This window comes from Citrus clementina, unplaced genomic scaffold (genome assembly GCF_000493195.1).
Source record: "Citrus clementina cultivar Clemenules unplaced genomic scaffold, Citrus_clementina_v1.0 scaffold_5, whole genome shotgun sequence".
In the NCBI taxonomy this organism is placed as follows: Eukaryota; Viridiplantae; Streptophyta; class Magnoliopsida; order Sapindales; family Rutaceae; genus Citrus; species Citrus x clementina.
Window position 1 is genome coordinate 26,141,583 of NW_006262201.1, and position 24,596 is coordinate 26,166,178.

The 24,596-nt window shown below is 35.5% G+C and overlaps 2 protein-coding genes across 4 annotated transcripts; both read right to left on the reverse strand.

Moving 5' to 3' along the window:
- Positions 1 to 1,739: 1,739 nt before the first annotated feature.
- On the reverse strand, positions 1,740 to 11,676 carry LOC18040947. Of its 3 annotated transcripts, XM_006432596.2 has the most exons (12): positions 11,248 to 11,676; positions 11,096 to 11,134; positions 10,916 to 11,001; positions 9,695 to 9,789; positions 9,287 to 9,600; positions 8,295 to 8,363; positions 7,398 to 7,480; positions 5,093 to 5,431; positions 4,893 to 4,999; positions 4,154 to 4,293; positions 2,785 to 2,981; positions 1,740 to 2,699 (listed from the first exon to the last, which is right to left on the reverse strand). In XM_006432596.2, exons 1-12 carry the CDS (start codon positions 11,506 to 11,508, stop codon positions 2,435 to 2,437), a joined length of 1,995 nt encoding a protein of 664 aa, XP_006432659.2. In that variant the 5' UTR covers positions 11,509 to 11,676; the 3' UTR covers positions 1,740 to 2,434. The 3 variants fall into 3 exon arrangements, with proteins under 3 accessions (XP_006432659.2, XP_024039843.1, XP_024039844.1); XM_024184075.1 differs by lacking the exons at positions 11,096 to 11,134; positions 11,248 to 11,676 and adding an exon at positions 10,489 to 10,594 and having other exon boundaries at positions 10,916 to 11,000; XM_024184076.1 differs by lacking the exons at positions 11,096 to 11,134; positions 11,248 to 11,676 and adding an exon at positions 10,489 to 10,600 and having other exon boundaries at positions 10,916 to 10,973.
- Positions 11,677 to 13,741: 2,065 nt separating this feature from the next.
- Positions 13,742 to 15,022, reverse strand: LOC112098087. The gene is made up of 2 exons (XM_024183694.1): positions 14,324 to 15,022; positions 13,742 to 13,900 (listed from the first exon to the last, which is right to left on the reverse strand). The coding sequence occupies exons 1-2, from the start codon at positions 15,020 to 15,022 to the stop codon at positions 13,742 to 13,744; spliced, it is 858 nt and encodes a 285-aa protein (XP_024039462.1).
- Positions 15,023 to 24,596: the final 9,574 nt, after the last annotated feature.

Sequence of the window (24,596 nt, forward strand, 5' to 3'; positions counted from 1 at the left end):
AGAAGCTGACCAACTTCTCTCTCATATCATTAAAATAAATGCCATGTAGGATTTCAAGTAAAAGAAGTTATATGCTGAGAAAAAATTTCTAAGGTGATGGTAAGTATCTCTTCCCCTTCTTCCCCTCGAGAAGGGTCAAATAAAGATAAATCAATTCTCTATAGAGCAATATACCCAGCACAATCTTATAAGCTGGCAACTTTTTTTTTTTAATGAGTTGCTAGTGTAGAATTAAAATTTCAACTTATATATTGAAATGGAATTATAGCAATAAACTAACAGTATAGAATTTATACGTTTATTTTTTAGTTTTTCTTTCATCAATCTTGACTTTTTAACCATCATATTTCAGTCAGAATAAAGGTTTTTTGCCTTCTTTTAAAGACACTGGAATCATCTACACAATGGTCAGCCAACACGAACCCTTTTTTCAGTAATCAATTGCTACCCTATGCCAAGCATGATATTAGATACGACAATCTTGATGCCATTTAACATTGAAGGATAAATTTTCTCTTCAAGGTTGCGGTTCATTGTTTTGATCAAGCAATTCATAGTTAGGATGAAGTCGTTTGCCTCTTTTTTTTCTCTCTCGTCATAATTAATCAGGGTTTTGGGAAAGTATTGATGCTATATAAGAATAAGAAATCAAGAATATACCACATAGTAATTAGATAATAAAATTACTTAGAGAAATATGCAATACACATGAATAGACAGTAGTTAAAGCTTAATATTAAAAGAATATAAAATCTCACTATAAAAAGGGTGCAGGACTAAGAAATTAAGCACGACGAGTGCAGAAAACAAAAGTAGTACAAATGAAGTTACAAGAGGAATCCATAAAAGAATTAAGCAAAGCAAAAGAGGCAGCCAAGAGCCAAAAAAAGGATGGGATCTTTATGAAGCCAAGACAAAATTATGAAGCCAAGACAAACTGAAGTTAAAATAAGCAAGAATGAAGCCAATAATTAAACTAGAATGAAGCCAATTGTCAAGTCCAAAGAAGCCAAGTAAGACTAAAGAGGAGAAGAAGAAGGGCAGCAAGAGACAATTCAACAGGTGAATAATTGGTCATTATCGAAGCATAAACAAAGTGAAGCATAAGCAGAGATTCCACATCACAATCTTCAACAATAACTTACTTGTAGACAAGCTTAAGCAAGATGTACAAATAATTATAAGAACATGTATACTTTTGTCAACTTAGCTTCATCAGAAGCACAAACTTTCTCGAAAGGCCAAGAGTAATCCTTTGAATCCTTCACGATCATTCATGACACATAGAAAGGGAAATGATATGCTGACAAAAAGGTAGGTCTATATTAGTATACCATATCCTTTTGTTACCCTACGTGATGTTTTTCTATGATCTCGATAAGAATGGCAAATGATGACATACAAATATTTATAAGACTATAGCAATGATGTTAATGGGCTGATCTGCAAAAGTTCTTGGACTTATTTGGAAATTGGTAAAAGTTCTAGGTCATTGTGAAAATATTTACAATAAGTGTGCTGACGTGTATAACAGACAAAATACGATTCCGTTAGATTTGGTTATGAAAACCCCCGGAAACTGCAGCTACATAAAGCTTACTCGTGGCTCTATTTTGCTGTCAGTGACCTTCGTTTCTTAGCCTACTTTTCTTTGGATTTGTTTCCTTGCATAGAAATCACATTTTCTATGTAATGCATGATCTTGGAGCATTGTGATTTGATCAACAAAAGCGTGCGTTTCTTCCCTTCAAATATTGTGCACTGCGCTGAGTTCATTCAAACTGCAAATTTAAAATGCAAAACAAAATATCCGGCCTTATTGATAAACAACAAATCAGATGATGAACATTATTGTAATCCTAGGACTAATTGACAAACAACAAAATCAGATTTTTCCAAATCAGCAACAAAACCCCTTGAACAATTTGAAAGTCCAGCAATGGTCATCCGTTGACGCACTCATGGCAATGCGTGTGGCTTCGGCAAGAGAACTATCAAGGAAAAGTTCCAAGAAAAATCATGGAAATTGCCTCGACATATCTCAAAGAAGAAGTTCTAGCAAAGATATGCAAGAGTGGTGATCATCATTCAACTCACACCTCATATGACGAAATACTGTTAGCACAGTTGTTCTTATAAGTTTGATAACAAAAATGGTTAATACTTCTTTAGGGTTATTACAAGGCAAGGTCATGATAAAATTCTACAGTTGTTGAAATTTTTTATCTTTGCCGAATGTTGTATATCGCTTGAGACGAATGCAGTGTCAAAATGTCGACTTCTGTCCTGCCAGTTAAAGGGTAATTTTCCACCAAAATGGAGATAGCCTCTCCTATACCCAATCTTCCGCACTACTTCCAGTCATTATACAATAGTGGCATCATACACCGCACAAAATTTACAGATCATTTGAACTATATTATGTAGTACTAGTCTATGATATGCTATCGCCTAAATAAGCAAAAACCCTTTTTTTGAATTTCCGACCTAAGTCCAAAATTTCAGATTCCCTCATCTGCCTACTTATGCTGTCAGATTGGCCCCGTCTTTCTTCTTTCCTTGACAACCTAGTCGCAACATCAACAGTCAAACTGGCCATATCTCTGCTGCTTGTTAATACTTGCAAGACAATAGAAGAGTATGAAGGATTTGACACAAGCCGATTGAGTAATATAAGAGTTTCCCGTATCAGCAATGTCCTACATACAAAAGTGCTCGTGGTATAAGCAGCTATGAACACACAAAGATTATGGTGAAGCTAGGCACCCCTTTGCTATCAATTACCTTGCTCTAAACAAGTCTGCGGGCATGGTATAAGCTGATGATTCTGTGTCTATCTCCGCTACTAATACTTGCAAAATCAGCATCAGGAAGTTTGCCTCTCTAGGTAGCTTTTGACTCACCAGAATTTCAACACCAGGTCTCCCATATGATACTATCAAAGCTAACAGAATAATAGCATTTCTCCGAAGTTCCAAGTCCTGAAAGTCCATTTATTTTAGATAGTATAACAGACATAATTTTATGGCAGGTATTACTGAGAAAAATAGGATTTAAGACAGAATCAGTTAACTCAGAAAAGACAAAAGGCAACAACTTTTTGATCCATTTCCAGGTTGAAGATTATTCAACTGAGAGTTTGATGGACCAACAATTGACAGTGGCCACAGATAAAACCCTTAAGTGGAGACAACTGTACAGACAAGTTACGTGCTCACAATTGTTTAGATCCAGGAAACGAGTTAAACATCTAGTAAAGGTAATATTTATACAATAACATACACTAGGTCCTAAACTTTTCAGTGACATCTTTATCTGCTCTAGGTTTCAGATGCAAAATGAAACTTTCATACAGAAGAAGAAGCAGATTTCAAGAGGGAAAGAAAGAACATAGAGTGCATAGAGAACAGAAAATAGGTTGAAATGCTAAAAATGAAAAACATAAATAAGAGCATATACGTATCAAACAAGAAAAGAGAATTTAAAAAACAGGAGTAATGCCTTTAGATCATATTTAACCTGCAATGATGCGCACATTACTGATATTTCACAAAACTTTCATCATTTTAGCATATCAAAACTGCTGATAGACAACTTGAAACAAGAGGTTGAGTTGAAAGAGAGGAGGCTCTTAACTTACAATGCCTAATGAGAGTGATAGCTTGTTGACAAGCACCAAGTAATGCCATGGGATAAATACTAAGAGCTCCACTACTTTTGTTAGGCCCACACTACTAGCTTAAAATTTTTTAGGTTTAATGGTGCCTCCACATGTATCTAAGTCTATCTTACCAAAGTGGTGTTGTGTTTGAATCTGCTATTATGTTAGTTAAATGATAGCACAGAGAAACTTGACCCTCCATTAAAATCCTTGCAATGTCAATTAATTAAATTTCCATCAACATCTGTGGATTGTTTTAAAATATTATAGCGCATCCCTACAAATTTAAAGTTTTTGGGATGAATAGTTATGCAACTAACACAAACAAAGGTTTACATCTAATAATAGTTTGTTATTATAAAGTAAACTCATAAGCAGGGGCATAAAATCAAGCAGCTAGAGACACAATAACTCAATGCAATGATGATAATAGTGATACTATATCAAATAAATGAAAATTTGAAATTTGAAATTCATCTAATAGCGTGCTACCTGTACACTGGTTCCACAACAACCTATACAGTCTGCCAAGCCCTCCAAGATTGAAGGTGAAAGATTTACATGACTGTCATCTGCAACACCAGCATTCTCCTCTTTATAACCAGAGCAGAATCTACGAAATATTTTCGGACCTTTTATCCAATCAAGAAATAAAAAATTGTTAGGAAAGTGTTGCAACTATGAGCAAATCTATACATGCCAACTTTAAATCTCAAACATACGAATGAATGGGGTTATCAGAGAGGAGATGAGAGTAGCAGTAAGTTTTAAGATCACTCAAAGTGCTCTGCTAGTCAGCTTGAAATTAAAAAGTAAAATAAAAAAAAAAAAACAACAGCTCAAAGTATTAGAGAGCACTAATTAGAGTTCTTGTCTGAAAACTACCACTTAAAAGGGTTGGAACTGGTTCTATATTGCATCATGTATGGACAGAAACTTAGAGTGGTTAATCTGATACGAGGTTTGGACATCTAGTTCTTCTTCTTGCCCTTACTTTGATTTGGCCGCTTAGGTTGACAAAACTTTCTGATAATGCTATGAAAAACATGTTTGAACTATGTACAAGATAATCTAACAAAATATTGAAGCTAACTAGACTAAAACAAAAGAAGAGCAAACCTGTAGTCAATACAAAAACAGATGAGTGGCTAAAACGGTAACTGCGTGTGATTCAATTTACTAACACCCATAATAATGATAATAATGGGAGAACAAAATGATGCGGGCTTACAGTTCAGCAGCAGATACAGAAGGTGCACAGCTTCCTTTTGCACTTGTACACCAGCTTCTTTATTTAGCAGCTGTGAAATATTTTCAAATACCAGCTTCTGGCCAAATCTGGTTTAAGCAGGATTTCAATGATGAAATTCTTTTAGAAAAGGGCACCATGTCATGTTAAAACATTTAACAAGAAGAATACTGTTAACTTACTTTTCTCTCTCCATGTAAGAATAACTGCTCATCAAAATCATATTCATGATAGAAATTGCCTCTGATCTTACATGTTCATCAGTAACCCTCATAGTTGTTTGATGCATCAGTTCAAAGAGAGAAACCCAATTTACACGAGAAAGAGAAGTTGCCATGACAGGACTCCAGATTCCCTTTTTGTGTAGAGTTTCTGCATCAGAAAATCTTGTTCCAAAAGGATTACAGCCTGAAGAAGCCTCATCCCGTCTTAAATAAAACAGTCTATTTTCTGCAGTGTAGGATCCATGAAGATCTCGGACGTTGTCCCTAGAAAGAACTCCCTCGACCATGACATTTTCCCTGAGTAGAGTGCACTGGAAAGATCAAATCAAAGTTCATAAGCGCGCAAATATAAAAGATAGAAGCATAACATTACTGAGCACGAGCTATCAGGCAACTGGTGAATGAAAAGGATATTAACTAGTCTACTCCCAAAATGAAGTTAATAAAGGGAAAGAGTAATATTACAGCTACAAACTCTTGTACAAACTGACATGGCATTAGATGATTGGTTGAATGAAAATATAAAATTAAAAAAAAAAAAGTGGGCCAAGTGATGTTTTCATTCAACCACTCATGTTATACCACATCAGTTTGTATATATTATTTTGTACAAAGGAGTTTGTAGGTGTATCATCATTGCTCTAAAGGGAATAATAACTAAATTCTGTATCCATGATATCCTAGGTAAAATCCTCCTTGGGACCTTACAATGAGGAATTCAATTGAGGACAACTGAGGTGGCAAGCAGGTGGGACTGCCCAAAAGGTTGCAGGTCATGCTAGCTTGTGCTCCAGGCCAATTCTAGGCCCACCAAAGCCTGCTTATATCTATCTTTTTTTTTTTAATATAAAAAATTAAAGTTCTTCAAGTTTCTTTGCATTTATAATTAGATCATTGGAATGAATATAGCACCATAAATTTAAAATAAAGTTCTTTATTTCTATTAATTAAAAAATAATAAGAAAATTAAGATACAAATACACATTAATTACAAACCTATAAGGAGTAAAAACTGCATCACTATAGTTTTAGCAAACCAAATTACGTTGGCACCCACTTCAACGTCAATCACATGCAATGCTCCACTCTAAATACAAAAATAAAACAAATGAAGTACATTGGTAAAAACCATTTATCTTTGGATTTTCTCAATCACATCATCACCATCATCTTGTGTTTTATCAGCTATAAAATCGCATTTATTATGACATGAGGCATTCGAGTATTCAATCAACCAATATCTAGGCACCTAAATTACCAGCTAACCACAAATTACTGTTGGCATGAGAAGTTATATTGTCACAAGCCATTGCACAAAAAATAGTGAAGGTCTTCAAAGGTTGTTTCCACTAATTCAATAAGTCTAATGGTTCTGATTGTTGTCTAGTTAAAATATTTGCTAAATCAATTCTAAATCTAAACAATTCATCAGGTATGGAACTTCTACCATCAACATTTTCTTGCAATTATCGACCAACACAAGTCATTATCACTAGGAGTAAACTTGAAGTGGACCCATTATTGTTGTAATACTTTGTTCATTATCTCAGTTGATAATGACAGAAAACATAAGGAAAGGAATCATAGTCGTATTTCCATGCCTCATTTATTACTCAGTTTATTTGAAGAATTTTAACTTGTTTCATATCAGAAAATGGTAAATCTAAATTTAGCCGATTTGATAAGCCAAGCCAGCAAGCGGGTAATGCCTAGCCTTACATTAGTGGGCCCAAGCTAGGCCTAGCCCAGAACCTCAAATGGGCTTCAACATTTGGACATTGCCCACCCTTTTGACACCTTTAATTAAAAGTAGCTCCCCGGTTGCTAACAACCACCTTTTTAAATCACTAGATATTGTCAAATGTAACAATTGTAGCCACATGCAAAGCACGTCCATCAAGCACGAACACATCTATAGGATACCAATAAATGCAAACATGACATAACAATAGTACAACTAAAATAAAATTAGAGGATTTGACACATGACCACATGGTCATCTCAACTCTAATAACCTACCAAGGTTACCATTAACCTAGAAGCTTAAACAACAGCTCAGTAGGAGTACTTCAGCTGTAATAAACCATTACCAAGGAGCAAAAAAGAATACATATGATCATGGCACAATTAAAGGTAACGAATAAATGAAACCCTGAACTCAATAACCAAAAATCCCATAACTTCAAAGTATGTGATCAACCTAAAACAATGAAAATAAGAGCACAAGTCTACAAGTGTGTATGGCATGCCAATGAAGCAATACCTTTCTCCAGCTTTATTTTTCAAAGTCAAAAGATGCTTCAAGAACACTTTTAGTACACGCAAAGAGTTGCTAACAACCACCACCTACAAAAGGAACAAATTCCTCAGCATGGACAACACAGATTTTCTGAAAAAAAATGGAAATCACCAAAACTCGTGAAAAATTATGGAAACTGGAAAGAGCGAGAGAGATTTAAGAACATTCAAAAGTTCAAGATAAACATACTTGCGGCAAAACATTTATGGATAGGCTTACATAACTGAATATCACAGAGTAAAATATTGATCCAATAGTGAATTTCCATAGTGCACGTGCAGATTCTCTAGCCAAGAGTTTAGGGCTTGGCAGATAAGTAATCCTTGGTACCATTTATAGAAGAGATTCTCGTGGACATCAATACATTCCAAGTGATTTTACTCTAGCAAATTTAGGATCAAAGACAGAAATTACTTTTTTATTTAACCATATTGTGTTATTTCATATGCTCAAAGAAACAAGAAAAAAGAAATTTTCAGCGAGTGCCAAATGCCGAGCTAGAGCTTCTTACATTGTAGTTGTTGATTCATTCTTCTTCTTCAAAAGCACAATTAACATCATAAAACAAAAATAGATATGTCCCTTTCCTCATCTATTATCAGCAAAATAGAGAATACATATTTGAGATCTAATCATACAAACAGTAATGTTGGAGATAGACATTACTTTTTAATTTAATCACATTGTGTTGCTCATATGTTATAAATAAATAAATAATTCAGTGAGCACCCAATCCATATAAACATCATAAAACAAAAATAGATATTTCCCCTTCCTATCTACATTATCCAAATAAAAAGTAATAACGCATTTATGGGAAGTAAGCATACTAATAGCAAACCAAAAAAAAACACTACTCACATTATTAACATTGCAAAGACCAAGTAAGGGTTCAAGCAAAGTCTCCAACTGCATTACTCCGTTACCAATCTGAATTTAGGAATGAATCAAACTAAAAAAAATCAATATTACTAGTATTAATCAGTTTAGGATTGCAGGTAAAAACATCAGGGTACCAATCAGATTAGGCTGAAGATGATAGGTAACAGTGATTGATGCTACTTGAGTTACTATATATAACAAACTTGGCCACTCTTTAGAGAGTTACTAAATCGGTGGCACAAGTACTAAAGTGCAAGAAATAAGAATAATGCATAAATAGTAATATTGTATCACATAGACCCAAACATTTAAATATTATTGTCCATAGCAATCCCAATCGATAATATAGTTTATAGAGAATGGTTAAACAAATGTGGGTCAAATGCTATAGGAATCACCAAAATGCACCGGGAAGTTTGATAGTTGGCATCATTACAGTAGAACTAAAAATAAAAAACCGCAGAGGAAAATTGATATTGTCATATGATATTGATATATATTAATATGATGTTAATAAAGACTAATCATTTGCTGCTATTGAATTCTGAATGGGCAAAGGTCATCTGGTACTATACTAGAAATGCAATTGAAAGCACTGATATTTCCCTTTTATAACTCAAAGAGAAAACAAGAAACTGTGAAAAGGAAACAGGGCACAGCAATAATCTAATCCATGGTTCTGCTTCCATGTCCTAACCTCCACAGGCATATAGTACAAGGGAAATGCAAGTGGAAACAAAAAAAAGAAAAAAAAAATTAACCAACCAAGGGTCAATATTCAATGCATTTCAAAAGTGTACTAATGGAAAATTGGTGGTGGAAAATAAATATTTATCAACGTCGACGAATCCTCCCGAACTTTTCCAAATTGCTGTCACTTGCCATGTAAACTAGCGCTGCAGATGGAAGAACACGGTCTTCAAACATGTTTTGTCTTAACGAGTATATAAAACAGCATCAGTGAGAAGTACCTTTGTCAACACAGAATAGAGATGACTTATATTTACAGCTTCAGAACTAGGATCAGTGTCTGCATGGTGGTACTTCGAAGCTCCAACTGAACTTTTAACTGGCAGAGAGACTTTCATTATCGATGATGTATTCATGTTCATACAACCAAAAAGGGCATGAAACTCTTGTGAACAATCCACAAACAACTTGGATATCATAGTTTTTCCCAATTCTTGGTCTCCTGGGGAGCCCCATATGGCCCGCAACTTTTGCAGATGATCAGAATGGGAAGCTTGATCCACTTGGATTCCTATAGCCTTACAGCTTGAGCTGGCTAACATACAACAAGGAAAAAGCACTGAAATATCAAAAAAAACTAGCTAAAAAGAAAAAAATCAACACATTCTTGCCTCCAACTCATTTCTTACCTGAATTAATTTGATTGCCAACCTGATCTGAATCTTTTGCCTTTTGAAATTGTTGGAAAACCTCATGATGATCCACTGCAGGAACTCCATTTTTCCTGTTACGACAGCCAATATCATTCACAATTTCTTTTTTTTTTTACACTACAACCAAAGGCAATATATACATATGGAAATGCCAATTACCTAAATTTATCTTAAATTTACAATTACATATTCCATTGAAACAATAGATTCTATGTGTTAAAACATGAACATAAGAAGTTATAGCGGCTCAGAGGCGCTTCTAATTTTATCTTAAATTTACAATTACATATTCCAATGAAAAAATAGATTATATGTGCTAAAACATGAACATAAGGAGTTATAACTGCTTGGAGGCACTTCAGTTTCAGATATCCTTCGGTACAAGTTCTCATTATAAAATGTGGTATATGCCACATGTCCATTAACCAATTGCAATACAAATCCTCTAGTGTATGAGACGGTACACACCAATATTAAACTTCAAAACAGTACTCCTAGCCTAGTGTACAACAAAACACTAAATTTAGAAAATCTTCAGAATTAGCTAAACTTCAACCAATCCAAAGCCAAATTACCCTGGAAAAGAACATATACAAAGCTTAATATCTTAAGTGGTATTGTCTAGAGTTAGCAAGTCAGTAATATTAAGGTGCCATCATCTTAGCGCTGAAAGTTTTACCATGATAATTCTTTGGTTTCAAAATAAGGCTAATTAGGGTGATTAATTTAGGCAATATTAAGGGTGACTTAGTCTTAAAAAATGTTCTCACCATTGACAATTTTTAAAGCCATTTTTACCTACGCCAGTGTGCTTTGTATTGCTTTTAATTTTGATTCCGCTGTTTCCCCACATTCTGAAGGAGTTTTTGTCCTTCTCTGTTTCTTGTTACGCAAGGCAAACATTAAAGATTTTCTGATAAATTTAACTAATTTAAAAATAGATCACATATACTAGCTCAGGAACTCCCCCACTAGCAATGGAGGATCTCTCATATGGACCATCTCAATCATATACGAGCTTATATGAAAAAGGAAAAAAGAAAAAATCTTGGATAGTTCATTATGAAAAAAGATCAACCATTAGCTTAATTAAAACCTTCAAATAGATAAATTCCACCAGAAATGGAACAATTAAAAAAATTAAAATTAAAAAAGACTGAGAAAATGACATGCAAAAAAGAAAACAATTTTACTAACAGTTTTTGACACTTGGAGTGATGAATATTAGCAATCAGCTTCTCTTTCTCATTTTTGTCCTTCTTAAGTTCCAAGCATTCGTGTTCCTGAGAAATCGCATTTAAAAAAAAAAATCAATGCACGCCCAACTAAAAATAAATAAATAAATAAATAAATTTCAAAAAAATTCAGAATCCATACCATTTCTGAGAGCTGCTTGGATACAAGTCCGAGCTCCCTCTGTAAATCACAATTAAGGGAAAAAAAAAAAAAAAAGACATTTCATAAAAGAGTATTACGATTAAGGAATCGCATTCTTGATTTAGAAAAGGAGATGAAAGTAAAAACCTAACCTTGAGATGCTGAATTTCAAGATCCTTGGCGTCAACGGCGGAGGCGGGGGCGGCGGCGGTGGTTCTCTGAGAGAGGTTTCTTGGAGGCGAGTAACTGATTATTGGATTACTATTGTTATTATTATTATTCATGGCACTGGAAATGAGAGGAGGAGGTTGCGAGAAGAAAGCAGTTGAAGAAGAAGAGAGAGCCAACTGTTCTACTTGATTCAGTTCCTCTAAGAAATCATCGTCCCATACTTCCATATTTTCTCCGCTCATTTTAATTTTATTTTTTTATTTTCCTTTTCTTTTTCTTTCTTTTCTTCTTCTTCTTCTCCCCCTCGGGTGAAATTGCAGTGCTTTTCGAATTTCGAGTGCGCCTTCTTCGCGGTTAACGTAGGGTTGCGGCCAGACAAATTTTCTTTTTTTTTTAATTTTTTTATTCTATTTGAATTTTGAAATACCTTTTCTATTTTTATAATGGGGAAAATAAAATAAGTGCCCGGAATGTTTTTAATAAAGTGATTTTGTACTAACGGGTCTCCTTCGTAAGTTCTCTCTCTCTTACTCTCTTAGAGAGAACTACGAATGGAAGAGTAAAGGGGTCTTCATGACTTTTTAGGTTAACTCACCGGTCGGGTGGTGAAGAGAGGAAGAGAACTTATATTTTATCAATCTTCATAAGTTCCCCTTCAATCTTTTATCAATCTTTTTTAGGCATAACTCTTAAAGTGAAGAGAGGAAGAGAAGTGAGGGGTTGGTGAGCTCTTTGTTACAGCTTTCAAGGTAAGCAGTATTCTTTTAGCCATGGAAACAGAGGAACTAATAAGAAAATGTAGTGCTATAACGCTGGAAGAGGAAGAAGAGGACAAAGTCATTACGGGGGAAACATGAAGGCAAAAATAGTAGTTAGTTTAGTCTTACAACTTGGGAGACAGAGTTGGTGAAGGGTTTGAACACTGGGAGTAAATTGTTAGGTGAGTAGAATGACTTTTTTAGCCCTTAAAAGAGTTCTTGTAACTATGGACACAAAAGAACTAAGGAAAAATATCCACCGTCTATTTGATTTTGTCTATTTTTTAAAAAATATACAAATTTTAATTTTTTTAGTTGTGCTCCACCTGAACTTATAATTTTTTTCACATTTCCACGTCCGTCTACAAACCGTCAATAAAACTAATGGAATTTTGTCCAAATTACTTTTTAACCTCGAAAATAAAAAATTACATATTTACCCTAAATAAATGCCAAAATATTAGCTTTGTGAGTATTGTAGCCGTTGCCTCCCAACGGTTACAATTTTGGGTATTTAAACCCATGAACCGTTACATATGCAATGCATGAAAGCCCTACCATTCAAGCAAATATACAGCTGCTCACAAACCAGCCACAGCTGACAATCATTTGTTCAAATAAACCTACTCATACATAACCAATCATCTACACATTCAAGCAAATATACAGCTGCTCACAAACCAGCCACAGCTGACAATCATTTGTTCAAATAAACCTACTCATACACAACCCATCATCTACACATTCAAGCAAATATACAGCTGCTCACAAACCAGCCGCAGCTGACAATCATTTGTTCAAGTAAACCTACTCATACACAACCCATCATCTACACATTCAAACCAACAATTGTACCATTCATTGAAACTCATTATCTACACATTTAAACATCATAACCACTCAAATTTTATTCAATCAAAGACAACTGCTCAACCATCGCCAAATATCACTTGCTTAACCATTCTTTCAAACACATCATCCACACAATCAATTAAAAAATGGCATCAAGTTATAATTCAAGTTCTGCAGCCAGTGGACAGCAACATAGAAAAGTTAAATGCACTCCAATTCACTGCTGGTGTTGTGTGCAAGCATGTGCTATGGTTTCCACTACACCACAGAATCGTAATGCAATGTTTTGGTCATGCAGGTTCAATAAATGCAAGTTTTGGCAATGGTTTACAGCTGAAACTCTCATATACCATAGCAATAGTGACCAGACAGCAGATAATCAAAATTTAGAGATGGATGCAGTCCACTTTCGAGCTGATGATGTAGCAAAGATAAAGAAAAGGCTAAAGGTCATTGAAGGGAGGCTTAAATGTATAATAACTATGCTAGTATTTGTCTGTGCTATTGTGTTTACTAAAATGTAATATATCCTACAAAATATGCATGAATAAAATGAGATTAATTATGTTCTATTTGTCCTAGAGCCAGTCAACTTAAATACATTGTAAACAATATAACTTCAACCATAATAAATAAAAAATACAGCCCAAGTAAAATGAGCTAAATACAACCATATCTAATTATCCAAAAAACAGCAGAAATAACAATTAAACATGTCATCAAAATACAGCCCAAGTAACAGTTAACTTCCATAACTAGCAATATTCCGAAATAACCAGCAATATTCCAAAATAGCCAGCAATATTCCAAAATAACAACAGATATAGCAAGTTTAAACATTTTTAGTTTGTTCTCGCATTCATCATTACAAAGAACCTGTCACATTTAAAGCTTGAGATGGATTTTCAGATTGTGACAGTCCCTGACTTGATTGTTCACCTCTTGTTCCAACAACTCCAGAGCCAACTTGAGCCCTTCTTTTCCTCCCTCTAGTATTGGAACTTTGACCTGGACCACTTGGTATCTAAATATATTGTACGTTAGTTTAAGAACTTAAACAAGAAAAAAAATAAAAAGAACTTAAACAGAAAAAAAAAAAAAAACACCTTTCTTGTTGTCTGTGATGTAGCAACTTCTGAATCAATTGACTTTGCTGCCGTTTGTTGTCTGTGATGCCTATGTTCAAGCATAAATGAATCTTATGTTATGCATAAAACAAATTGGACAGCCACAAAAAAATAAAATAAAACAAGCCAGCACCTGTTTTCTTCTTCTTGTTGCTTGTTGTAAAGCATTTAACGGCTAAATTGAGGTAGCTGATGCCTACAAAACATGATGTTTGTTATTTAATGACAGTATATATAGGCTGCATATAATAAATAATAACAGCTACATATGATGTATAATAATAAACTATTAAAAATTAATAGTAGTATATTGTTCGTACCTGAGAGTTATGATTTTTAGCTCTATTTGCCCTTACAACTAATGGTCTTAATGGACAGGACCTCAGATTATGGTTGGAGCCACCATAGAATGAGCAAATAACAAAGAATTTTATTTTCTCTTTATTAGGCTCATTTTGTGCTCTTTTCCTGGATTTTTTAGGCCTTCCAACCATTTTCTGCACAATTGGTGGATCAATCAATGGTCTTCCTGTACACTCCCACGTACATTGATCCGGAAGAGGGCTAAACATCACTGAATATGTGTTGAGGTAAGTCTGTGTAGCAAACCATGCTGGAACATACTCCTTAATTGCATGTCTTGCATATCCAATGGCAGCCATCGCACGTTGACAAGGGAGGCCGGCAATTTCCCAATAGCAGCAATCACATGTTCTAGACTCCAACTTCACCACAAACCTTCTAGGTGGACTATAGGCTGCATCCATGACTTGAAAATTCAGCTCACCAGAAGCTTGTACAATCATTTTCTGTGCAAGCTTTCTTTTTTTGTCCAACTCTCTTACAACTTTAGGTGTCAGTTGTCCCTTCCAAGTGGCTGCCTCGTGTCTCCTCTTTGTAAACTGTTTCATAAGCCGACATCTGATTTCTTCAAGCATTTTCAAGCAACGTCTGTCTCGGTAAGGTAATATCCAGCTGTTGAAGCACTCTGACGAATTGTTGTCAGTCCGGTCTACCATGCAATTTCTGTCATGTGTGCATCGACCAACTATAACCAGTTAGCTCTCTTTCCAGCCATTCAAATGCAGCCTCTTTTACAGCTTTTATCTTTGCCATTGCCTCCTCAAAGTCATGCTTGTTACAGCTCTTAGTAGCTTTCCAAAACAATTGTTTCAACTGTGCACCAGCAAATGACTTAGAAAAATTAGCATACACATGCCTAGAACATGCCCTATGATAAGCAGTAGGCCATGTGTTTGAAATTGCATTAATCAGCTCTTTTTGTCTGCCACTAACAAAAGTCACCTGCCTCTCATCCTCTAGATAACTATGCAAGTGCTCCATAAATCATCCCCATGTCTCCGTATTCTCAATCTCACAAACACATATTGCCAATGGGACAATCCCATTATTACCATTCATGCCAACAGCGGCTAACAGTACTCCCCCATATTTACCCTTTAAGTGACATCCATCTACCCCAATAAAAGGCCTACAGCCATTAAGAAATGTATTTTTTTGTGCTAGAAATTAAACAAAAAATCTTTGGAATAATACCTTATCAGGTATAGAAACACCATCACACAACACCTTACATATTGTTCCCGGATCAGCTTTGTGAATAGCTGCAGCATACTCAAACAGTTTCTGATATCCCTTCAAATGATCCCAAAAAACCTCTGTTCTTGCCTTTGCTCTAGCCCGATACAATGTCAAATTTTCAATCTTCAAACCATACGTCTCTTGCATAAAATTCTTCAAAAGATCAATTTTCACATTCAGGTCAATGGCAACTTGACCTTTTATTTTACTGGCTACCCAAGAAGAAGACACTTTCATTGTCTTGCTGGTAAGTCTGCACTTATGCTTCTTATTGTACTGTCGCAATATAAAACCAGTTCCATCGTTTAGTTTTGCACCAGCCACATACCATGGACATCCAGCCTCTTTACAAGTACCCACAAATCTTCTTGGCTCACTGTAAACTGTTTTAATGGCAAACCTTTTCCTAATCATCACTTCATGCAATATCTCTCTAAAATGAGCAACATCTCTAAACACATGTCCTAAGTTTAGCCTATTTTTCCCATCAGCACCCACTCTATACTTATGTTGTTTTATGTAATTGGTTAATTTGACAGTCCTAAGCTCAATATCATCATCAGAAGAATCAACGACCCCTTTTACCTCCTTATTATCACCAGATAAACTACTATCTGAATCATAATCAACATCAGTTTCAGTAGTGCCTTCACTGTCCTCATCAACAACAGTACCTACAGCAGCACCATCAACTGCAGCACCATCAACTTCAGCTTGCATGACTTGTGCATTAACATCATCATCGCTACAATCATTTCTGTCCGAGTAGTCAGATAGTAATGTATCTTCGTCAGATTCACCACCCCCAATAGTAGCTTATCCCTCAACAACATCATCCTTTCTAACAGTAGCTTGTCCCCCAACAGAGGCATTTTCGCCGACAGAATCATTCAACTGATTAATCAGTTCATTAGGCAACACAACTCCTATGTTAGTCAATAATGCCTGCAGTAAGGCAGAATCTTGAAACTGAGGATACAGTACTGGTGCAACTTCAATTGTGAAAGTCTTCACACCCAAAACCTGATGAATTTTAAGCAAAACGTCTAGCCCAAAATCTGAATCCAGTGCAATCTTAGCCTGATTCTCCGGATTTGTAACGTATAACATGACTTTTGAAGCACAATCTAACCCATATGGACTCGTAATGCTTACAACAGCATCCTTAATCTTCACAACTGTACAATCAGGTTGAAGCAACACTAAATTCTTTTTCATGCCTCGAAAGGATATCACTAACTCTACTTGTCGCATCCTGAATGCCCAAAAAAATTAAAAAAAAAACATTCAGCACTGGTTTACAGTTCTTGAGTTTTGTTGGTAACTCTACTATCTTCCTATTAATGCATTATTAATATTGCAGGTCAGAAACTTAAAGAAAAGGCATGTAAACAAACATCTAGCTGGATATGGATGCATGTAGCTAGCTTTTTAAACATTCTAATTTTACATGCAACAACCAAATCTTCCTCGCGGGGTTGAGGGATATAGATACACATATAGCCAGTGGTTAAAATATTTCAAAAAACCATGACCCATACATCACCAACCAAATATTTTCAAAACCCCCAAATTTTATATGTAAACCACAGATAAAGATACATAACTAGACAGGGGATAAACATGCATTCAACTATAGTAGCATAATCTTTCATAAATTTGCATCTCAACAGCCGAAAACACCATATTACTCCCTAATTTATCATTACCCCCAACAAATATGTTACAAATCAAACTAATATATATTCTAGGGTTTCTAGTAACAGCGAATAAATGTGTTAACAGCAATCACCAGACATTGTTTCAAAAACATTGTTTCATGTGAAAAATTAACTGAAAATAAGTAAATAAAACAAAACTTACTTAATTGTAGCTTCAAACCCCTAAAAAAGCAAAATGTCGCGACTTCGTAACAGCTCACTGCTTTCGTCAATGCCTCTGAATCTTCGATTTAACAAAATATTTGAAACTTAAGCGTGGTTCCTTGATGAAAATGCATGGAAACTATAGGAAAAATGGCGGGATTTTGTTGCTTCTTCGTGCATGTGGTGGGGAATAAACTATGGTTGTTTTCGTTGCTTGCTGTATAGTGAACCACTATACCTCCTTTTCCTTTTTTTTTCCTTATTACAGATCTTAAACGACGTTGTTTTTTAAGCCCAAGTGAAATTATCATTTTATCCTTATGACGTCAGCAACGTCTTGACGGTTTGCAGACGAAGGTGGAAATGTGAAAAAAAAATTAAGTTCAGGTGGAGTGCAGCTAAAAAAATTAAGATTTGTGTATTTTTAAAAAAGTGGACAAAATTAGGTGGACGATGGATATTTTCCCAATAACTAATCTGCAATTTAGGGGAAGACAAAGAAAATGCAGTAATTTTTTAAGGAAGCGTGAAAAATAAAGGGAGAGAAGTGGTGGTTGATTGTTTGGTGAACAAAATACTTCACACAAGAAGTGTAAATGATTAAAGAGCAGCTACAACTAGTGTGGAGAACAGTTAAAGAAGTAAGGATTGATGGCCTATGAAACAATATTTTTATGTTCAAGTTCACTCTAGAACCAAATAAAATAAGAATAATGTCAGAAGGTCCATGGCATTTTAAGTTTTAACAGAGCATCGATTTTTCTCACAGAGCCAAAAGGTATCGGTGAGATTACAAGACAAGCTTGCACACATACATCATTTTGGGTGTAGCTCAGGAATACATCCATTATATGTATGGAAAGAAATACACTCAAGATCTAGGAGAGCAGATTGAGACGATGGAGGAAGTAGAGACAGATGAGAATGGAGAATGCATTGGGGAAATCACGAGAATACATATATCTATTGATATAACACAGCCGCTTACTAAAATGATTTTTCTCAAACAAGAAGATGGTGAAAAAAAACCCAATACCGGATTTTTGCTTTTGCTGTGGACACATTGGGCATAACTTTTAGGAATGTGGTGAGTATAAGGGACAACCAAAAGAAGAGCTGTCATATGGTATTTGGATGAAGACATTCAAAGTAGGTGAAAAAGCCAAACATAATCGAAAAAAATGAGTGGTGGAGCAGAAATTTTGGAAGAGTGGAAAATAAACTATCAAGCTTAGTGCAGCGGGACGATCACGAAGCTTCTCAGCAAGGGCATGTTGAAATGAACTCGAGTATTGTAACAAGGTCAAAACTCGTTAATGAGATGGTGGGTCAAGTAGCAAAACAAGTAGGCGATGCTGAAGTGGAGCGGTTATGTGTGAGGATCATTTAATGCAAGCAGTGGGAGAACCAAAAAAGAAGCAAGGCAAGGCCAAAGCAAGCAACAAGCGACAATAGCTGGCAATGGAAAGTTTTTGGATATCCAAGCAATCAAGCAGGAAAAGAAAATATAGAGAAAAGAGAAAATAAGGAGGCTGCAATAATTGAAGTTTATAAAGGGGAAGTCGGCCTTGACTATCAAACCCAAGAGGGAAATCAAACCAAAGTCGAAGGTATAAACAAAGAAGAAGTGGACAAAAGCTTGTGCACAAACCACTCACGGCCCAATAAAAGAAAGTGGAAGCTGCAAACCCGTGTTATTAATACTAAAGGAATCTATAAATTTGCCCAATTGCTTTCAAATAAACTAGAAATGATCCAGTTGAACCAAGCCCAAGGCATAAGAGAGCAAAGCTATCTAACCCTTTAAAACCAGCAATAGAGCATAAGCAACAACATTTTCCATCAGTAAACTCAAGTTAAACTAGGAATCATTGGCAATGGAGGAAGTGGAGCTGATAGCTTTAACTGCAACAAAGATATCGGCGGAGGCTGATAACTAGCCCGCCGAAAGCTATAAAAATCATTAGCTATAATCTTCAGGATTTAAGGAATACCCAAACGTTTCTAGCACTACAAAAAAAATTTCAATTGCACAGACCTCAACTCTTATTTTTACGTGAGACAAAACTTATGCATGTGCAAATGAACCAAATAAGTAGGAAGTTAAAGTTTAAGAATTGCTTTGGGGTGGATAGAAGTCGTAAAGGAGGTGGCGTAGCGATGTAATGGACCTCAAATATTGAAGTGCAAATCAAATCTTTCAGTAAACATTATATTAATGCTGAGGTGCAAAATGAAAATAGGAAGCACCTAAGATGCATGGGTGTTTATGGTCACCCTAAATGGAGCAATGAAAGCATACATAGATGCTGTTAAGGCACTTAGCAGATTTATCCTCTTCATTTGGCGATTTTAATGAGGTATTACACCCTTATGAAAAAATAGAAGATAATATGAGTTAAGCATGATTAGTGAATTTAGAGAAGCTCTACAAGATTACAATCTAGTAGATGTAAGGTATAGATGATATCTGTTTACTTGGGCTAATAGAAGGTATAGGTCACAATTTATTGAGGAACGGTTGGACAGGTTTTGTGCAATGAGAAGTTGAGTGATACATTTTATGATTGTGGAGCCATTCACATTCCAATGTGGACCTCAGATCATTGTCCGGTACCGATGGAGGTTCACAAAAGAGGCAATGGATTACGATGGAGAGAAAAAAGATCCATGGGAATTCATTACGAGAATATGAGAAGTTCATATGAAGCTTGTAAAAAAATAATTAAGAGGGAGTGGAGTTTCCGTGGAAGCTGGAACGAAAGCAAACTCATAGCTTTATTTTAGAAAGTCATAAAAGCATCAATGGCAAGGCTAAACTGGTAGAGTAAGGAAGAATTTGAAAGAAGAGAAAAAAGTTGGAGGAATCAACGAAACATCTATAGAGGTTGAGACATAGTTGTGTGCAGTATGAATATATGGATGAAATAAAGCGAGTGGAAAGACAAATTCATAATATACTTGCTGATAAAAAAATCTTTTAGATCACGGGTGGATTGGCTGAAAGAATGGGACAAATACACAAATTTTTCCATTATAAAGCCTCAATCAGGAAAAGGAAAAATTGAATTTGAGGAATTGAAGATGGAACGGGCAGCTAGATGTTATGCAAATTTTAATGTACTCGCATGCACACGAATCTATTGTAGAATAGACTAATGGTGACGAGTGTCGATCCCACGAGGAGGTGGATTTTAATTATATGTAGAATTAATTTTGTAAATGGGTGGTTGGAATTATGGTGGAAGTGATTTAAATTATCCTAAAATTGGAATTGAAATGACGATAATAAATTCTAAAATTGGAATTGCAATGGCGAGAATAAATTGAAAATAATTCTATTGAAATGACGTACTTGGGTATTCGGATCCGTATCAACATGCACCATGGGCTAAATATTCTTTATTAATACCAATTAAATCATGAGGGGGGAATCCACACCTCATGAACCACACTCTAATCAATATGATGCTAAGGGCTTATCGTGCCAAATAATAATAACCTTATACTAGAGAGCCGGTGTAACCAAGGCGGTATCTAGACAAGATTATTATTATTTGTCGACGAGAAGTCAAAACATCCACAAAAACTAGAGGGGAAGCGAAAATAAATTTACCAAATTAAGTCCATGACACATGTTGAGACTTCACATTTAACCCAAACTTGAAAGAAAATTAGCCACTCATAATTGAACTAGGGGCAAAATGGAAATTTATTAAAATACGTAGAAAATACAAGATGGAAAAGGAATTACAGAAAATGGATCCCAAAAATGGATTCAGAGCTATCAAATTAGGGGGGAGAGGCCCCCTTTTTATAGATACATGGAGTAAATCATGGCCATCGGATTAAAAACAGTTTGGACGCTCAGGATTACGCCACGTCATCAGTCACCAGTACGCGGTTTGACCACGCGGATGAACAGTAACACGGTTTGACCCGGATGAACAGTAACGCGGTTTGGTTGAAAATAATCTTGTGTGATGCATGTACCGTACGCGAGATTTTTCGTCCACTAATATGCTGTCACGTCACCATCAACAGTACATAAGAATTTTAGCCCAACAGGATCGTGACACCTCATCAGTCAATGCCACATCATCGGTCCGTCTATGTGAACAGTGTCGTGAACAGTAACGTAGACAGTCCCGTACACGTGAATAGTGCCATTTTTCCTTTTATGCTCCTCCTAAGGTTTTCGACCGTCCTGAGTTCAAAAGTGATGTCCGTTTTGCCGTCTGATCTCTCCTTTATTGTGAAATGACTATAATGCCCCTAAAATACATAAAATACTTAATTAAAATAAAACACATGTAATTAAATCACAAGAATGTTAAATACATAAAAGTAAGGGTTGTTAGTAAGACTTGAAATGTCAAATGACAGTTTTCTCCTTTATAAATATGCATTTTCTAACACTCAACACTGGACAGAAAAGGCTGAGGAGGTGGAGCATGAGTTTTGTGATTATTTACAAAGCTTTTCACCACATTTAAACCAAGTCAGGAACAAATAACAGCAACCTTAAAAAGGATAAATCCAAGAGTCATGGAAGCCATAAATGAGCAATCTTTTATTGTGGAAAAAGTCTTTGAAGCTTTGTTTCAAATGTGTCCAACAAAAGCACCAGGATCTGATGGGCTGCCAGTAATTTTTTACCAAAAGCACTGGAGAATGGTGAAAATAGGGGTCGTCACAACTTACATGCATATCGTCAACAAGTAAGGTACTATAGCTTCTCTAAACCATACTTACATTGCATTGATCCTTAAGATTGAAAATCCTAGAAAAATTATAGATTATAGACTAATAAGTTGGTGTAATATAATTTATAAAATTGGCCAAAACCATAGAAAATAGGCTTAAACAATTCCTCCACTAAGTAATCTCCCTAACACAAAGTGCATTCACTCCTACTAGAATTATAATAAATAATATCATTATAGGTTATGAGTGCTTACGCAAAATTAGACATAGCAAGGGGAAAAGAAATGGTTTGGTAGCTTTAAAAACTTGACATTAGTAAAGCTTATGATAGAGTAGAGTGAAGGTTTTTAGAACAAACAATGATCAGTCTAGGCTTTTTCCAAAAGTGGGTGAATCTAATGATGATATGCATTACTACAATCTCTTTTGCCGTGATCATTACTGAAGTACCAAGAGGTCCAATCCAACCTTAGAGAAGGCTTAGACAGGGATGCCCACTATCCCCATATTTATTTATTATGTGTGCAGAAGCTTTTTCTTCTTTACTAGTGTAGGCGAAACAGAAAAAACTCATTCATAGCCTATCTTTTGACAAAGATGTGAAGATTTCCCATCTATTTTTTTCTAGATGACAACCTTATCTTCACCAGAGCCTCTCTTTTAAATTGTCAGAATCTGAATAGAATCTTTTATTATTGTGTTGCTGCATCAGGTCAGCTATTTTATTTTGAAAAATCAGCAATGTTCTTCAACAAAAACATTCAAGAGGGATATGCTTAAGCCATCAAGAATATATTCTAGCTCAAATTAGTCTCAAGGCATGAAAAGTACTTCGGATTGCCGTCAATGATTAGGAGGAAAATGAGTAGCTTCTTCAATGATGTAAAACTTAAAGTGATAGGTAAGATCTCAAATTGGCAACATAAGTTCTTCTCTTGTGGGGATAAGGAGGCGTTGATTAAAACAGTGGTTCAAGTTATTCTAGCCTATGCTATGAGCGTATTAAAAATTCCATTGAGAATTTGTGATGATATTTAGAAAGTAATTGCCAATTTTTGGTAGGGATCAAAAAAAGAAAAGAGGGGCATACACTGGGCAAGGTGGGAAAGGTTAAGTCAGGCAAAGAGTTGAGAAGGGCTGGGATTTAGAGACTTTTCTAGTTTCAACCAAGCTTTGGTGGCTAAATAAAGATGGAGAGTGCTACAATTCCCAAACTCTTTAGTAGCTAAAGTATTAGAGGCCAAGTATTTCAGGCAAAATGATTTTCTAAAAGCAAAACTGGGGTCCATTCCTAGCTTTATATGGAGAGGCATTCTTTAGGGAAGACAAGTTATTTCTGCTGGCTCAAGATGGAGGATTGGGCAGGGTGATGAGATACAAATATATAAGGCAAAACGGATCCCCATGCCTTTGACTTTCAGACCTATCTCGCAACCAACTTTACCAATGGACTCTTGTGTTTCAAGTTTGATTAATGAAGAGAATTAGTGGGATGTAAATAAAATCTATATCCATTTTAATATGAGGATGTAGATAAAATTATTAGCATTCCACTACCTCGGTAACCAAGGAAGGACCAACTCTGTTGGCATTGTGAGAAAACAGGACACTACAGTGTTAAATGTGGATCCCAAGTTACTTTAAGGTTGAAATTTCGTACACTCCCAACAAGCTATGAAAATTCTAGTAGTCAATGGAAAATTATTTGGACTATTGTGATACCTAAAAAGCTGAGTATCTTTATATGGAGAGCGGCCAAAAACCTTCTCCCCTCTGCTAAAAATCTTTGGAAAAGGAAGGTAGCTCAAGAACTCATCTGTCAAATTTGTAGAAATGAGAAGGAGAATATTTTTCCTGCACTGGTAACACAAAAGAGAGCTATGAAAATATAGAAGCTAACTTAATTTGTAGAGGAGCTAAATGGAACAAATGGCCAAGATATAATAAGCTTGCTGTAGGGGAGGATGAGTGCCATAAGTAAAGTTGATGTTGAAATGTTAGTGGCTATTTATTGGGGGATTTAAAACGCAAGAAATCGTCTGATGTTTAAAAAAAAAGAAGGAAGATCCACATATAGTGCTGGCCAAGGTTGAAGCTATTATTCATGCTTACAAAAGAACTCAATTATCAGCATACAAACATATGGATAATTAAGGAAAGGTCACGCAACAGAGTTGGAAGCCCCAACCATATGGATGTTTCAAGTTGAATGTGGATGCAGCCACCAACTTGGATAAAAAAATTTCAAGTTTTGGGGTTGTTATTAGAGATGTTATAGGAAATGTTATAGTAGCTGCAATTAAAGTTTCAATTTTTTTTTTTTTTTTGGGAGATGTAGCCCAGGTGGAGGCAGAAGCTATGGAATGCGGTCTACAAGTTGCTGGAGATGCAGGGCTATCACGTTTGATTGTTGAGACAG